The sequence below is a fragment of the Pteropus alecto genome, unplaced genomic scaffold (genome assembly GCF_000325575.1).
Source record: "Pteropus alecto unplaced genomic scaffold, ASM32557v1 scaffold177, whole genome shotgun sequence".
NCBI classification, from domain to species: Eukaryota; Metazoa; Chordata; class Mammalia; order Chiroptera; family Pteropodidae; genus Pteropus; species Pteropus alecto.
The window spans coordinates 12,369,457-12,382,203 of NW_006442207.1; the positions used below are offsets into that span (position 1 = coordinate 12,369,457).

Genomic DNA, 12,747 nt, shown 5'->3' on the forward strand with positions numbered 1-12,747 from the left:
AACCCAAGGCCACTTAATCAAAAGTCACAACAACAAAGAAATTCTAGGAATGCAGGTCAAGGCAAGAGCTTGCAGTTGGCTAGATATAATCTTTTAAATATATATATATATTTTTTTGTCTAATTTTTATTTAGGAATTTGCTACAATGAATAAAATAAGTATCTCCTCTTAGTTATTAGAAAAGAAAACAAGTATTACCTATCACCATTCTGTGACCATAAAATTAAAATATTTCCTGAATGTATGATTTAAATAAAATATCTTTAAAAATAATATTAATTATTCTTACATGTTCACAATAGAAGCTCTATTTCTGAATGTAACACACTACTCAGTATTTGCTTAAGAGTCACATTTAGACAATATGGCTTTTGACATTAAAGTTCTATGAGAAAAGCGAAGACATCTTTTAACTTTGCTTTAATATCAAACTAATAGAGCAACTTTGAAAAAACAGAGCAACTTAAAACTTCAATATGCGCATGGGTTAGTCTGATTCAAGAAATGCTTCCAAAATTCAACCATCTAGCTGCTTTTCAGGAGAAACTGTACATCATCACAAATCTTTTCTAACTTAACTTTTGGAGAAGAAAATGGAAAATCAACCCCACATTACAATGGTTTTGTTAGATATTTCCTCCTCAGCATCAGGCAAAGCCTTCTTATAAACGGTTCTATTTCAACAGATGATTCAACTGATCCTGTAGATCCGATGACTGCTCAACACTAGAAATTAGGATAGAGAGAAAAGTTTATCCAAGATGAGCAATAAAGACATCTCTTCGTGTAAATTATTTGTACTTTAATGTATAAGAACTGTTGACGCTAAATCAAAATTTACATTGGCCTATTAGTGTCCTAGGAGTTTTAAAACTACAAAGAAAAGGTTTGTATAGCCAATTAGTAGTGTAAACAATATTGCAAATTTAATCCACTTAAAAAAAAACAAGGCTGTTCAATGACTTTAACACATTTACTCTACTTATTATTGCCAATGGAAAAAGTTTTTATTCCTTAAGGTTGGTCTCCACACCCTGTAACTTTTAGAAAGCCTTTACTAGCCATGCATGCCTTTGATTTACTGCATGCCTTTGAAATATATTATATTCTTTATATCCCAAATGAGCTATCCCAGAGTGTATGTCAACTGTCAGCCAGAGCTCTGCACTGATCTTAGGTCCAGCGGTATAATTCCCCCTAGCCTGTGTCAGTTGGTCACCCATTCCCCTACCTTTGGGATTACTTACTTCTTCTGAATAGCTTCTTGCCTAAATCAGAAAAGGAAAGAAGAAAATAAACAAAAGAAAACTCAGTGAACTAGCAGAAGTTATTTATGGCCAGATATACATAGGCAGAACAAATTTCCAGCTTATACACATTCAATATTTCTGTCTATCCTAAGTTGGTGCTTTTGATCCCCTGTTCAATATGAGTGAAGAGCTGCTAAAAAATATAGATTCTTAATCTAAAGAGGTAATAATACTCTATCATAGAGTGTGGGATATGGTCAAAAAATGACATGCATGCCTCAAATTCAGTTTATGTATGCGGTGTCAAATGGTCACATACCTGATATGTACACACCCAAAGAATGAACGTCTAGCTATTTAAATAGCAAGAGTTAAATTTCCAATAGAACATAAGTAAAATATCAACTATGTAAAATATAAAACAAAATGACATAGATGAAAAGCTAATAAAATTATAATTTTATCCAAAATTATAATGGAGAAGGTATCTACATTTCAAAATTTCCTGGATGGTTTACATATAGCCAGGGCTGGCCTATGTAGGATACAAGTCACAGTTACACTTGACTCCCCAGTGAAGGCGCAGACTCCTCAGGAGAAAGCTCAGGCACAGTCGACAAATACTGATTAAGTGCCTACTGGGTGCCAAGCACTGTGCTAGCATGGTCCTGGCATGGGCCCTGCCCTTATGGGGCTTACAGTGTCTTTCTCTGAGGAGCCCTCAAATTAACACAGAAAGGTTTACAAAAGGTGGTCCCTGCTCTTGATCTCGCCCTCCAACCCTAACTTCTGTAGTCTCACGCATCTTTCCCAGAAGGAACTCATCCTTGACCAACCCCACCTGTACTCCCAACTCCTGCCTCCACAGGAAAATGTGATGAAGCACCAAGGCAACAAGAAGCAGGCTGAGGATAATGATTTTGGAGTAAGCAGTCAGTGGAGAGGGCATACTCACTGGTATTGAAGATGGGTTGTTATGATTGCCATTTTCCTTAAACTCTGCATTAAAAAAACAACAACAAAGAAGTAAAACATTCTACTTCCCTGGAGCCATACAAACTATGTATATAAAACCCAAATCATAAAAGAAATGGTTTCTTACATCTTCCGAGTGCAAGATGGCATCTTCCTGTAGTACCATGTTTCGAGCTGCCTGACCTAGCAGCTAAAAGACAAAAATAAAATGGTAATAATCAAAATTTCCAAAATTCCTGCAATCTTCTCTCTGCAGCTGTTATACTACCGCCTTCTCATCTCCCCCACTCTCCCATACAAACACTCCAAATGTAATAGAGGGTAATGTTCCATTGTTGAAAATCCATTTCACTGTCACTGTAGCAGTTCTGGCAGGGGACTCGACATCTGTTCCAAAGGCCACTGCCTAAGAATTCCAGTGTTCCACAACTGCTGAGCTCTCTGCATAGCTTATTAGTCAAGTGTGAGAGAAGTCTGCAAAAAACCTTTGCACAAGCCCAGAGGGAACCTAACTTCTGATTCTTTAAAGGCAGTTTTGAGATTTGGGGTTGTTTGAGAGGAGTGAGGGGGGCAAGGGTTAGGATAGACCTGAAAAGGAAAGAAGGAATGTAGCTGCTTAGAAATGGAGTGAGAGCCACAGAAGGGGGAAAAAAAAAAAAAAGGCCTGGGAAGAAGCTCAGGATTTAAAGTAGGAAACCACCAAGTGAAGGATGCCAGATAGGGCTGGGGAAGAGAAAAGAAAGGAGAATGTGGAAGCGGATTGTAATGAGTTCACTAATCGCTGGGTCCTGGGACCAAGAGAGAAAAGCTGACCTATGATTCAACTGGGTGGCCTGTGGTCAAGGAGATGTGACTCAGCACTGAGAGGCAAGAAGAGCTCAGAGATTTCTGGCCTATTGTTGCATCCTGTTCCTGGCAGACGTTAACTCCACCCATGTAAAGGGAGCTACCGTTATGTGTCCTGCTAATCTTCCCTGCTCCCTTGGGTCTGACTCTGGTGAAAAGGAGACCCATGACTTCAAGTTAACCAGGAATACCAGCACAGCCACAGCCCCCAGAGTCCTTCCCCCATGGCAACTTTTTCTTATTTTCCTTTTTAAGTTCTAAAATTAATAAACCTTTACAAGCTTCTAAAGTCAAAACAATAAAGTAAGACCTCCCATCCCTTTCCCTTCCCCTCCCTGTTCTCTCTCACCTACGCATAAATACTTTAAATTAGTTTTTGGTTTATCTTTCCACTGTTCCTTTTTAAAACAAGGGAGAGATATGCATATTCTGTCCTCTTTACTTAAAATGTAACCTACTGTATGCCCTCTTCCACATCCTATTATTTTTACTTGACAGTATACACCAAGCTGGATCTACAGTACTATACACTGAAAGCAGCAGAGTATTCCACTATCCAGACGTCCCATAAGAGTATTCAACCAGTCCTCCACTGTGGACTTTGGAGCTGTTTCCAGTCTTTTGCTATTATGAGCAGTGCTACAAAAAAAGTATCTTATATACCTGGCATCTTTTTGCCAGCATATCTTTGAGACAGACTCATAGAATCATGATTGTGACAGCTGGACCAGAGGGTTTTAATTTTGCTACATACTGCCGAATTCCCTTGCGACAGAGTTATATCATTTTATATTCTCATTCACAATGTATGAGAGTACCTGTTCCCTGCTGTGGCCACTTTTAAGAAGCAAAGTCCAAACTCCTATAGATGGGGGATGATGACTGACAAACTAATGGCAGAAAGGAAGAGTTCTATTGGAATTGTCATTCATTCACTCATTCAGCAAATATTTATTAAGTGCTTATAATATGCCAGTAAGAGACGCAGTCACTGTCCTTACAGGGCTCACAATCTGGGGTTACAAAAAAGGACACAGGCACTACAATAATTTGTTGTAAGTACTGACAAGGAAGCGCCGGATGCCTTGAGAGCATGAGAACAGAGGAGTGGGGGTATCTAACCCATTTCACAGGTAGGTGTTCAGGGAGGGCTTCCTAAAAGAAGTGACTTCTAAGCTAAAGCCTAAAAGATGAGGTTTAGAATTTGTCTTAAATGTAATTTTACAGAAAAGTGGTATGATCAGATTTACCGTTTTAGAAGTGTGGTAAGCAGAATGGACTAGAGGGGGCACTAAAGGTAGAGAGATTGGTTAGCAAAATATGGCAGTAGTCTAAGCAAGCAGTGAGAGTGGCCTGAACCACAGAAGTGGCAGTAAAAAAAAAAGGGGGGGGGTGTAAATGAAAGACATTTAGAACATAGACTTGAGGGGACCTGTGACTGCCTGAAATGCAGGAGCTGTTGTACTGTAGAACAGTGGTCCTCAAACTTTTTGGCACCAGGGACCGGTGCTCCTATGAGAATCTAATGCCTGCTGATCTGAGGTGGAGCTGAGGCGGTGATGCTAGTGCTGGGGAGTGGCTGCAAATACAGATGAAGCTTCGCTCGCTCGCCTGCCACTCACCTCCCGTTGCACAGACCGGAACCTGTCGGGGGCCTGGGGGCTGGGGACCCCTGCTGTAGTACCAAGGCCTTTTCTTTGATGATAGATATATTCAGTGGCCTTGCGCATCATTTTCTTAAATGAACCACATCTAAGGTTTCCTGTTTGGGTCTCTTTAAAGTGAAACATCTTGAATATACCTATAAAACCATCTGAGTACAAGTTTTTTAGATTTCTAGGAATTTTCCCCCCGGCTTTTACCACTGTCTTGCTCATAATTAACTCGGTAACAGTTTGTCTTAGCACTCCACTTCGACCTCATCGATAGCAAATCTTTTTTTTTTTTTTTTCCACTCATATTTCATCATCTTCCTTATTATTTCGTTAACGTAGGTGCACTAGCAAGCATAAGTGCCTTACACGGGTTTAGGAAAAAACACAAAGGACCACTACTAAGCGTACGATTCAACTGGAGGAGAAGTGCAGGTGTCATGAGAGGAACGTAACAGCCACAAGCATTCGTTGCGCTGTGGGCGCAAGTTGCTGTTTTCCCTCACTTTTGCTCCAGCCCTACTGGCCTCTATACTTTCCTGTGCACATTCCCATCTCAAGGCCTTTGCGTTTGCCACTTCCTCTATTTGGAACTCTCTGCCTCCACATGTCCACATGGCTTGCTCCTTCACTTCGTTCAAGTGTCTGTTCAAATGTCACCTGCTCAGAGAGCCCTTCCCTGACCACTCTGTTAAGGTAAACTCTTTCACCACTCTATTCCCAGCTGTATTTTTCACAGCATTTATAACCAGCCAATTTTTTATGTTTCATTTCTCTGTCTATTCACTGAAATGTTAGCTTCCTAAGTAGAGAGATTAATTTTGTTTATCACCTCTCCCTTGAATAGCTCCTGACACAGAGCAGACAATGAATATTTCTTAAATGAATGCTGTGGAATGAGTGTTTCACACACAGAAATCATCGGAATAGCTATGTGGATTCGGTGGAAGAGAGAAGCAATGCTCCATGGGCTGAGAAGGACTGAAACCCAGTAAGACACTCCAATAACCTCATAGTCTGCCAAAGGAAATGGCAAAAACATGTAAGTATAGAAAACGGCGATATGGTATTGATAAGTGTCATGTAAGAGATCCAGTAAAAAGACCACGTTCAGAGACAAGAGATGATACATCAACCCTGCCTGTGAAAGTTGGATTGGTTTCAGCTTAACTCAAGCCACACCACTTACTGAAAAATGTGAAAATGTGAAAAATACACGGGAGGAGGAACAGGAATGAGCAAGCCACATCGGGGCAGTCATAGCAGCTTTTTGGACACTTAATCCAGCTAGTACCACATGAAAGGTGTGGTCCAAGAGTATGGGCCTCGAACCAGTCTGCTTAGGTTTGAATCCTAGCTCTACGCATTCCTAGCTACTGTGTGACCTTGAACAAGTTAAATTCCTCTCTGTATCCTCTCTGTATCCTCTATGTATACCTTCTATTCCAAGTGTTTAGATTCATTTGTCTGTTCTTTCATTTAATTCTTGTTCTTTAAGGTATAATTTATGTGTGATAGCTATATTCTTTTAAAGTGCACAATTTTTGAGTATGTATTCTCTCTGTATCCTTTATTAGTGATTATAAAGACTTAACAAATTAAACTACAGAAAACACAGCAGTGTCCAGCACATAGTAGATGCTCAATAAATGTAAGTTTATTATGATGAATATGGATGCTCAGTTCATGCTAGTGGTTAACTATGGACTATAGACACCATCTATTTTTTTTTTAATTTATATATTTTTACTATGTTTCTCTCCAAAAAAGATTCAAGACAATTTATACCAAACTGTGTGTGTGCACATACATACACACATTTTCCTAAAAGTCATGAAAAAGAGAAGGAAGTACGTTTACCACTAAAACTGACATGAGAACTTCTGTGCAACCAAGGCAAAAAGTGAAACACAATGAGTTGCATAATTCTTATTTGGTAAAAGGCAATATGACAATTCTTCAAAAGAGATAACTTTCCTCTGACGTTGAATCCTTAAATGAATATATCATGTGGGACCTCACACAAAGCATCTTTGGGATCGCCAGACTACTGACTTCAAACAAAAGTGTTATGGTAAATGCAAACGCTTCATACAGTTGTTTCTTGTAGCCACTATCAATAAAAGCTAAGGAAATAACACAAAAGCTAATTCTGTAAAGACAAGTCTATTGGACCCTAAACTAATATGAATAAAACTGCTATGAACCTTCATGTACAAATCTAAAGACTTGTGGACATATTAGGCTTGCTTCTGCAACTGCATAACATAACAACACAGAAACTGATGAAATATGAGTAAAAAAATTAAAGAGTTGCTATTTCTATGAAAACTAACTCAAAAATCAAAAATATTTGTTGAAGGTGAGTAGCTAAGATACACTGCTAAGTTAATTATGAGCAAGACAATGGCCTACAGGACAAAGTCATAGAAATCTAAGATTGTACTCAAATTGTTTTACAGTTGTATTCAAGATGTTGTTCCACTTTAAAGAGACCACATCTGGACATCTTAAATGACATGCTATGTGTGTGGTTGATTTATGTAACAAAATGACAGACATAGTTTCCATTTTCCTTGGGTAAAAACTTAGGTGTGTAAATGGCCAGGTCAATAAAACCCATTTTGTCCCTTCACTTGTCAATGGGAATTTGGGTTGTTTCCACTTTGGTGTTATTACGGATAAAGGTGCTATGAACATTTACAAGTCTTTGTATGGACATAGATTTTCATTTCACTTGGGTGAATATCTAGTAAAACAGACAGGTCTTTTTGGAGAGAGATAGCGTGTACGTATATAAAGCTTTCTGTCATGAAAAGGCATCAAATAATTCCATACGTGGAACCAGCCTGATAAAGGGGAAATCAGGGCAAAGAAGAAAGCTAATCTAAGAAACAGAAAACCAAGAACGTGCCCAGAAAGACAAGTCAGAAAAGAATAAACTCAGACAGATGATGCACAAAATTAGGGAAGAAATACGGGACGTTGAGGGCAAAATCATACGGAATTTCGGGGCCGAAAGGAACAGATCTTCGCTAAAGACAATCCCGAGAAACAAATGAGAAACTGGTTGGGATCACTGTCTCAACTGTCGTCCTGCAACAATCACCGCTTTAAAGTAGATTCCCATCATCTCGTTTCCTCCCCCTCCTACAGCGTTAGTCGTCCCAGAGACTACAGAACCCAGAAGGCAACGCTCCACGAACGAGCGCTAGCCTCCGCTACCGGCTCACAGCCTACAATTCCCAAGATGCAACGCGACGCCTTCCCACAACCCTGGAAGACGGGCTGTGCCTCAGGGTAAGAGGCCCGGAGAGCTCTCCCAGCTCACCTCGGAGCTCCGGGAGCCCTTCAGCACCTGCTTAGTGAGCGCGATCACGTCAGTACCGCAGGTGTTCACTTTCTCCGTGAGAAGCCCCTTCACGGACTGACCGAATCGCGCTTGCGAATCTGGCGTCCCTGTCGCCATCCCCTCAGCTAGTGAACGCCTCCGCACGGGTGATGGCGAGGCGTCAGGGCCAGAAGACCGGCAAAGCGGAAGGAAAAGTGGAGGGTTTCCCCCCCCACCACCCGCCGTGGGAAAAGGAAGGGACGCATGCGCCTACGGACGTTAATCTAGCCCAAGTTTAAATTATTTTAAAATACTCAGGTGATCCCTAAGGAAGACAGAGCCCAGGCAAACACCTCTGGAGGGGTTGGAGGACACTTTCGGTAAAACCATGGTCTAATATCAGAAGGCCTAGATTGCAGTCCCAATTCTGCGGTTTAGTTGTTTGGCTGCAAATTATTCAACCTCTGCATCTTGTGCTCATCTGTAAAAAAAATAATAATGTTAAAGTCCCCAAAGACTTAAGATCATTCAGTGCCATTTTAACAAACATTTCATGAACGAAATACCAAACACTGTGGGCTGAGGATGGAGAAAGAAATGAGATACAGTCCAGGTCTCCAGGCAGTTCTCAGGCTGTTGAGGCATGTAAACAGGAACTAGGAAGACCAACCCAACAGAAGAAAATGGCAAAGTTCACAACAGGCAATTTTTAAAAACCAAATGGCCAATATACGTAAATTCTCAACGCCACTAGTAATTTTTAATGATAAATGACCTCTTTGTTCTGTTAGAAGCAAACATTACCTTGGAAATAGTATCTAAAATATTTCATGTAGCTCTATTTTTTTAGCTAATGCACAAGAGAAGTGAGAATGGCATATTGTAAATTTTATTTAAAATCACCTATACTCGGGATTAACATTACCTTCTATTCCAAGTGTTTAGATTCATTTGTCTGTTCTTTCACTTCTTGTTCTTTAAGGTATAATTTATGTGTGATAGCTATATTCTTTTAAAGTGTACAATTTTTTGAGTGTGACAGATGTGTAACACCTGTGAACCACCACCACTATTAAGATACAGAACATTTTCATCACCCCCAGAAGTTTCCAAGTGCCCCTTTGTAGTCCACCTGTGCTTCAATCCAGGCAACAACTGATGGGCTTTCCTGCACTATAGATTAATTTGTATTTCTAGAAAGTTATATAAATGGAATCATACAGGAAATACTTTTGTGTGTGTGACTTTTTTCACTCAGCATAATGATTTCGAGAGTCAACCACATGGTTGTGTGTGTCATTAGTTTGTTTCTTTTTACTGATGGGAAACATTCCATTGCTTAGGTATACTTCATTTTGTTTATCCACTACTTGTTAATGGATATTTGGGTCTATTTGGGGACTATTATGAATAAAGCTTCTATGAACATTCATATACAAGTCTTTATGTGAGCTGTTTTCATTTATCTTTGGTAATATCTAGGAATGGAATAGCTAGGTCATATGGTAGGTGTTTAACTTCTCAAGAAACTGCCAAACCATTTCCCAAAGTTGTTTACTATTTTACATTCCCAACAGTGGTGTAGGAGACTCCAGTTGCTGCACACTCATAAACTTAGGGAAGATTGATTGTCCTACAGCCATGGTAACAAGTAGCCACCTGTGGTAGACATACTGTCCACTGATAGCTGGTTTTCATGACCCCCATATTCTGGTTTTCATGCCCTCGTGTGGCCCCCTCTCTTACTTGTGAGAAGAGCCTTCTGACCAATAGTATATGCATAGGTGATGGGAGACAGATGATTATGTGTACATGATTATGTGACTACATAAGATTGTAAGGCCCATCTTGCTGGAGTCACTCCTTTGCAGGCTGTAAGGACCTTGTTGAAGGACTTCATGTGACAAGGAACTGCAAGCACCATCTAGTCACTGAGAGTTGAGCCTCTAGCTGACAGCCAGCATAACAATGAAGTCAAATAACCAAAAGTAAATGAATGATACCAACAACAAGGCATATGGGGAAGCATATTTTTCCCCTATCAAGCCCCAAGATGAGAACCCGGCCCTGCCCACAGCTTAATTGCAGCCTTGAGAAACCCTAAGTATGTGACTTAGAAAAGCTGTACTTGGATTCCTGACCCACAGAAACTATAAGATAATAAATGTGTTTTGTTTTAGTCCACTAAATTTGTGGTAATATCATTATATAGCAATAGAAAACTAATACACCAGCATAACTTGTTTGAAATCTGTTCAGTCAATGACAACTCACCTCAGTAAATCCCTTTTACAGACCAAGCAATCACAGTCTGTCCCTCATTTCCTGTATAGATATTGATATAAACAAAACCAGTCCATATTTGTATCTCTGAGTTTTCATGCTGTGTCCTTTGACCAACTTTAATGTCCTTAGCAAGGTATACCAGAGCCTTCTATTGATAATTATCTGTGTTCCTTAAAATGTAGCCATGAATATTTTTGTTAGTAATGGCTGGAATGGCATGAAAACCAAGATAAATATCAAACTGGTCATAGTGTCGATTATAAACAATCACCTTTCACAAGACTGCCAGGAGGTATGGCCCCTGCATTCTTTGTCTTGTCTATTATTAGTACCTGAGCTATGCTATTTAAAAAGTACTATAACAGGTTTGTTAGCAGAGAATAATTTGCACAGAACTGCTAGATCATCTGTCTGCTCCAACCCTACATTCCTGTAAGTAAATAACAGATAATTTTATATTCTGTAGAATTGCCTGCTTTGTTTGTTGGTCTTAAGATACCTTCTCATTGCAGTACCCATTACATCTTGGCCCCACTGTTGGACACTTCTGAGAGTCAGTCATTCAGGGATAGATTCATGTAAAAAAAATCATACCTCAAAGAGCCAATCAATCAAAAATTGCCTCCCCAAAGTAATGTCATGTCTACAGATGTTATCAACAAATTTATATCCATCAATCCCTGAAGTCAATGCTTCCCAAAAACTCTATTATGATCAGCAATCTACTCTGCCTGGAGAGACTGCCTGCTCTCAATAAATTCAATTTTGTCTTTTTATTTCATGATTTGAGTTTTATACTTATCACCTTTTGACAGTTCTAGAGATTCCATCAAGATCAGTTTGAAGACCCTCAATTGGCAGCATTTCTAGGAAACTCAGATCAAGAGGTGAACTCACTGGACCTTTTGTTTGGTGTCATATTGTTTGACAAATATTTTTGCCATTAACATGATTATTCTCATGTTATTCTCCTGCAGCTTGCTTTGCTTTTGCTGTTGTTTATCTCTATATACAAAGTAAGTTTCAAAGGCTTTTGCTTTTTCCAGGATTATCTTGTTTGTTTGTTTTTTTTAATGTGTCCCACAGGGAATGGATGGAGTCACAGGCATGATAATCTCCAACCCATTCCAAACTGGCCCTTGAGGGTAAATAGTTGAGGTCTGTTAGACTGGAGACTGGCTGACATTATCCCTTTTGCTCACGGAAACTACTCAACATTTTTCTACTAGTTTGACTGACTAATTATGAATCATGGTTACTTTCTCCTATTATCACCTACTGGTGTAACTTTATTAATACAGTGTGCTGGCTGGAAAATTACTGCTTGGCTATCACCCATGGGAACATCGGCATCGCCCATGGAAACATAGGCTATCACCCATGGGAACATAACATTCTAACAATAAGCTTTCTGCTTCTGTACCTCCGCTTGCACAACCGACCTGTGGGTTGACAGGCAGTGAATAGGAGAAAAATAGACCTTTGTGTTTAAGACAGAATGAGGAATGGGATTTAGGGCTTAAAAACCCTGTACCTCTACATTTCGGGGCTGCTTAATTTGGGGTCTGCGTACCCCTGGCAGACCCAGCTGGCTGAATAAAGTGCATGTTTCCTATAACTCACTGAGTTCTGGTGGTCCGTGTGTCTTTCCGGGGCTGGTAGCTACAGCATTTGGAGGCCCCAGCGAGATCTCAGGGAGTGGCCCTGGGATCTAAGACTGGACTGGCCTCCGAAGCGGTTGCTGTCCCTGTTACGGATTCAAAGGGGTGGCCAACCTGAGACATTCCAGGGCCCTTGAATGCCACAACTGGGTTAATGCAATCATCAAGGATGCAACTTTCAGGACACGCTCTTTGTTCTTGGTCCCGACGGGCATCTGGAATCTCCGAGGCCTCGGCATCTAGATAAAAAGTACCTTTCTGTTTCTGTTGACCGGTCATTGGGGGTCCGTGGAGAGACTGGATGCAGTCATATCTCCCAGACCATGGCCAAGCCGCAGGACGCCATCTCCTGTGCCCTGTTGTCGGGTTCTGTTTATTGTCTCTGGTCTTGTCTAGGTTGTAGATGGCGGACTTCTCTGGGTCCACCTACATACACCTCAGTAATTGCTCTCGTCTGAGTGTCTGTTTTGTGTTTTGGGTTTTCTGCGCAAGCGATGTGGGGAAGCCCAAGTTCACAGAAGACACCCTTGGGGTGTCTCCTGCGACATTTCAAAGAAGAGTTTGTACAAGGAGCTAACTATGGTATACAGTTTTCTCCAGGCCAGACTAAGAACATTGTGTAAAGTTGAGCGGCTGTCTTTTGATGTAAACTGGCCTCCTGAGGGTTCTTTTGACAAGAGTTTAATGAGAAATGTTTGGAAGATTGTCCAAACATTTGTCATGGGAGATCCGAGACATCCTGATC

General features: G+C 40.4%; 1 protein-coding gene across 2 annotated transcripts; it reads right to left on the reverse strand.

Moving 5' to 3' along the window:
• Positions 1 to 243: 243 nt before the first annotated feature.
• On the reverse strand, positions 244 to 8,274 carry BORCS7 (BLOC-1 related complex subunit 7). Of its 2 annotated transcripts, none has more exons than XM_015596321.2 (5): positions 8,056 to 8,274; positions 2,354 to 2,416; positions 2,207 to 2,250; positions 1,233 to 1,269; positions 244 to 727 (listed from the first exon to the last, which is right to left on the reverse strand). In XM_015596321.2, the coding sequence occupies exons 1-4, from the start codon at positions 8,191 to 8,193 to the stop codon at positions 1,245 to 1,247; spliced, it is 270 nt and encodes an 89-aa protein (XP_015451807.1). In that variant the 5' UTR covers positions 8,194 to 8,274; the 3' UTR covers positions 244 to 727; positions 1,233 to 1,244. The 2 variants fall into 2 exon arrangements, with proteins under 2 accessions (XP_015451807.1, XP_006920961.1); XM_006920899.3 differs by having other exon boundaries at positions 1,249 to 1,269; positions 8,056 to 8,272.
• Positions 8,275 to 12,747: the final 4,473 nt, after the last annotated feature.